The sequence below is a fragment of the Oncorhynchus keta genome, unplaced genomic scaffold (genome assembly GCF_023373465.1).
Source record: "Oncorhynchus keta strain PuntledgeMale-10-30-2019 unplaced genomic scaffold, Oket_V2 Un_contig_3533_pilon_pilon, whole genome shotgun sequence".
In the NCBI taxonomy this organism is placed as follows: Eukaryota; Metazoa; Chordata; class Actinopteri; order Salmoniformes; family Salmonidae; genus Oncorhynchus; species Oncorhynchus keta.
Window position 1 is genome coordinate 4,853 of NW_026287304.1, and position 5,148 is coordinate 10,000.

A 5,148-nucleotide genomic window follows, 5' to 3' on the forward strand; every position below is an offset into this window, starting at 1 on the left:
GTGTGTGTGTGTGTGTGTGTGTGTGTGTGTGGTGCCTGGGTGTGTGTGTGTGTGTGTGTGTGTGTGTGTGTGTGTGTGTGTGTGTGTGTGTGTGTGTGTGTGTGTGTGTGTGTGTGTGTGTGTGTGTGTGTGTGTGTGTGTGTGTGTGTGTGTGTGTGTGTGTGTACTGCCTGGGTGTGTGTGGGTGTTTGTACTGCCTGGAGGTGTGTGTGTGTTTGTACTGCCTGGAGGTGTGTGTGTGTGTACTGCCTGGAGTGTGTGTGTGTGTGTGTGTACTGCCTGTGGAGGGGTGTCTGTACTGCCCAGGAAGGGGGTGTGTGTGTTTGAGGAGCTTACAGCAGGAACTGTGTCTCTGGACTGGCTGGTCAGATCTGGTCAACAGTAACTATAGTGTGTGTGAGGCACAAGACAATGCCTTTAAACACACAAACACACACACACACACACACACACACACACACACACGTCCACCCCTGTGTGTGTGTGACCATATTGTAGGTTATATAATCTTTCTCCCTCTTGTTCCAGTGTCTGCATTCCCCTTATTGGAGGAGACTGAAGCCAGCCCAGCAGAGACCGCTCTCTGCCTCTCCACGACGACACGCTACCGAGGTTCACCAAACGCACGGATTCACTCCTGCGTGACGATGCACAGCGGGATGGCCCGAGCGGAGCTGCCCTCGTGCACGTTGCTGGGTCGACCACCACAAAGCCGGGTCGGGGGTTAGAGGTCAGGAGGGCACAGAGCAGCACCTCGTCGCTCCAAAATCAAGGTGGGTGACTGAGGCATCATGGGGAATGTAGTCTTTTTTAGTTGTTGTTCTGGGAATATAAAACCCCCAATCATCTCTTAACTCGTTTTTATCCTGTCTGTCTCTTCCTCTGTCTCTTCTATAGGTGACTACAGGTGAGCTGCAAGTGAGATTCATACGCCCCAGCCTTCTGTCCCCGAAATCACCACCACACCTGTTATGACGACGTCCGCTACTGCCCGGTCTCCACAGTAACGAAGTCAGGGACAGGGTGCTCAGGCGTCGTTCGTGTGCCAGGTATGTCAAATAACCTCCTCTCTCACCATCCCCCATCTCTCCTCCGTATCTAATCTCCCCTCTCTCCTCTCCTCCATGTCTAATCCTCCTCCTCCATGTCTAATCCCCCTCTCCTCCATGTCTAATCCCCTCTCCCTCCATGTCTAATCCCCCTCTCCTCCATGTCTAATCCCCTCCCTCCATGTCTAATCCCCCCTCCTCCATGTCTAATCCCCCCCTCCCTCCATGTCTAGTCCCCCCCTCTCCCTCCATGTCTAGTCCCCCTCTCCTCCATGTCTAGTCCCCCCTCCTCCATGTCTAATCCCCCTCTCCCTCCATGTCTAGTCCCCCTCTCCCTCCATGTCTAATCCTTCCCTCTCCCTCCATGTCTAATCCTTCCCCTCTCCCCCTCCATGTCTAATCCTTCCTCTCCCTCCATGTCTCTCCTCTCCCTCCATGTCTAATCCACCCCTCTCCTCTCCCTCCATGTCTAATCCACCCTCTCTCCACTCCTCCATGTCTAATCCACCTCTCTCCACTCCCTCCATGTCCTAATCCACCCTCTCTCCACTCCCTCCATGTCTAATCCACCCCTCTCTCCACTCCTCCATGTCTAATCCACCTCTCTCTCTCCCTCCATGTCTAATCCACCCTCTCTCCACTCCCTCCATGTCTAATCCACCCCCTCTCTCCACTCCCTCCATGTCTAATCCACCCTCTCCTCTCCCTCCATGTCTAATCCACCCCTCTCTCCACTCCCTCCATGTCTAATCCACCCCTCTCTCCTCTCCCTCCATGTCTAATCCACCCCTCTCTCTCCTCCATGTATAATCCACCCTCTCTCCTCTCCCTCCATGTCTAATCCACCCCTCTCCACCTCCTCCATGTCTAATCCACCCTCTCTCCTCTCCTCCATGTCTAATCCACCCTCCTCCTCTCCTCCATGTCTAATCCACCCCTCTCTCCTCTCCCTCCATGTCTAATCCACCCCTCTCTCCTCTCCCTCCATGTCTAATCCACCCCTCTCTCCACTCCCTCCATGTCTAATCCACCCCTCTCTCCTCTCCCTCCATGTCTAATCCACCCCTCTCTCCACTCCCTCCATGTCTAATCCACCCCTCTCTCCTCTCCCTCCATGTCTAATCCACCCCTCTCTCCTCTCCCTCCATGTCTAATCCACCCCTCTCTCCTCTCCCTCCATGTCTAATCCACCCCTCTCTCCACTCCCTCCATGTCTAATCCACCCCTCTCTCCACTCCCTCCATTTCTAATCCACCCCTCTCTCCACTCCCTCCATTTCTAATCCACCTCTCTCCACTCCCTCCATGTCTAATCCACCCCTCTCTCTCTCCCTCCATGTCTAATCCCTCTCCTCTCCCTCCATGTCTAATCCACCCCTCTCTCCTCTCTCCTCCATGTCTAATCCACCCTCTCTCCCTCCATGTCTAATCCACCCCTCTCCTCTCCCTCCATGTCTAATCCACCCTCTCCTCCTCCATGTCTAATCCACCCTCTCCTCTCCCTCCATGTCTAATCCACCCTCTCCCTCTCCCTCCATGTCTAATCCACCTCTCTCTCCCTCCATGTCTAATCCACCCCCTCTCCACTCCCTCCATGTCTAATCCACCCCTCTCTCCACCCCTCCATGTCTAATCCACCCCTCTCTCCACTCCCCTCCATGTCTAATCCACCTCCTCTCCTCTCCTCCATGTCTAATCCACCCTCTCTCCTCCCTCCATGTCTGATCACCTCTCTCTCCTCCATGTCTAATCCACCCTCTCCACTCCATCCATGTCTAATCCACCCTCTCTCCTCTCCCTCCATGTCTAATCCACCCATCTCTCCTCTCCCTCCATGTCTAGTCACCCCTCTCCTCTCCTCCATGTCTAATCCACCCTCTCTCCACTCCCTCCATGTCTAATCCACCCTCTCTCCACTCCTCCATGTCTAATCCACCCTCTCCACTCCCTCCATGTCTAATCCACCCCTCTCTCCTCTCCCTCCATGTCTAATCCACCCCTCTCTCCACTCCCTCCATGTCTAATCCACCCCTCTCTCCACTCCCTCCATGTCTAATCCACCCCTCTCTCCACTCCCTCCATGTCTAATCCACCCCTCTCTCCTCTCCCTCCATGTCTAATCCACCCCTCTCTCCTCTCCCTCCATGTCTAATCCACCCCTCTCTCCTCTCCCTCCATGTCTAATCCACCCCTCTCTCCTCTCCCTCCATGTCTAATCCACCCCTCTCTCCTCTCCCTCCATGTCTAATCCACCTCTCTCCTCCATGTCTAATCCACCCCCTCTCCCTCCATGTCTAATCACCCCTCTCTCCCTCCATGTCTAATCCACCCCTCTCTCCTCTCCCTCCATGTCTAATCCACCCTCTCCACTCCCTCCATGTCTAATCCACCCCTCTCTCCTCTCCCTCCATGTCTAATCCACCCCTCTCTCCTCTCCCTCCATGTCTAATCCACCCCTCTCTCCTCTCCCTCCATGTCTAATCCACCCCTCTCTCCTCTCCCTCCATGTCTAATCCCCCCTCTCCCTCCCTCCATGTCTAATCCACCCCTCTCTCCTCTCCCTCCATTTCTAATCCACCCCTCTCTCCTCTCCCTCCATGTCTAATCCACCCCTCTCTCACTCCCTCCATGTCTAATCCACCCTCTCTCCACTCCCTCCATGTCTAATCCACCCCTCTCTCCCTCCCTCCATGTCTAATCCACCCCTCTCTCCACTCCCTCCATGTCTAATCCACCCCTCCTCTCCCTCCATGTCTAATCCACCCCTCTCTCCCTCCATGTCTAATCACCTCTCCTCCATGTCTAATCCACCCCTCTCTCCTCTCCCTCCATGTCTAATCCACCTCACTCTCTCCATGTCAATCCACCCTCTCTCCTCCCCTCCATGTCTAACCCCTCTCTCTCCTCTCCTCCATGTCTAATCCACCCTCTCTCCTCTCCTCCGTGTCTAAACCACCCTCTCCTCTCCTCCATGTCTAATCCACCCCTCTCTCCTCTCCCTCCATGTCTAATCCACCCTCTCTCCTCTCCCTCCATGTCTAATCCACCCCTCTCTCCTCTCCTCCATGTATAATCCACCTCTCTCCACTCCCTCCATGTCTAATCCACCCCTCTCTCCACTCCCTCCATGTCTAATCCACCCTCTCTCCACTCCCTCCATGTCTAATCCACCCTCTCTCCACTCCTCCATGTCTAATCCACCCCTCTCCACTCCCTCCATGTCTAATCCACCCCTCTCTCCCTCCATGTCTAATCCACCTCTCTCCCTCCATGTCTAATCCACCCCTCTCTCCCTCCATGCCTAATCCACCCTCTCTCCTCTCCCCTCCATGTCTAATCCACCCCTCCACTCCTCCATGTCTAATCCACCCCTCTCTCCTCTCCCTCCATGTCTAAATCACCTCTCTCCTCTCCCTCCATGTCTAATCCACCCCTCTCTCCTCTCCCTCCATGTCTAAACCACCCCTCTCTCCTCTCCTCCATGTCTAATCCACCCCCTCTCCTCTCCCTCCATGTCTAATCCACCCCTCTCTCCACTCCCTCCATGTCTAATCCACCCTCTCCACTCCTCCATGTCAATCCACCCCTCTCTCCTCTCCCTCCATGTCTAATCCACCCCCTCTCTCCACTCCCTCCATGTCTAATCCACCCCTCTCCACTCCCTCCATGTCTAATCCACCCCTCTCCACTCCTCCATGTCTAATCACCCCTCTCTCCACTCCCTCCATGTCTAATCCACCCCTCTCTCCCTCCATGTCTAATCCACCCTCTCTCCCTCCATGTCTAAATCCACCCCTCTCCTCTCTCCTCCATGTCTAATCCACCCCTCTCCACTCCTCCATGTCTAAATCCACCCCTCCTCTCCTCTCATGTCTAATCCACCTCTCTCCTCTCCATGTCTAATCCACCCTCTCTCCTCCTCCCTCCATGTCTAAACCACCCCTCTCCTCTCTCCTCCATGTCTAATCCACCCTCTCTCTCCTCTCCCTCCATGTATAATCCACCCCTCTCCACTCCTCCATGTCTAATCCACCCTCTCCACTCCCTCCATGTCTAATCCACCCCTCTCTCCACTCCCTCCATGTCTAATCCACCCCTCT

General features: G+C 54.8%; 1 protein-coding gene across 1 annotated transcript in view; it reads left to right on the forward strand.

Moving 5' to 3' along the window:
* The first annotated feature begins 647 nt into the window (after window positions 1–647).
* LOC127924029 (putative transcription factor Ovo-like 1) overlaps window positions 648–5,148 on the forward strand; it is a 10,437-nt gene continuing 5,936 nt past the window's right edge. The window contains 2 exon segments of the mRNA XM_052508367.1: window positions 648–716; window positions 898–918. Of these exon segments, the coding sequence (XP_052364327.1) occupies window positions 648–716; window positions 898–918 (90 nt within the window).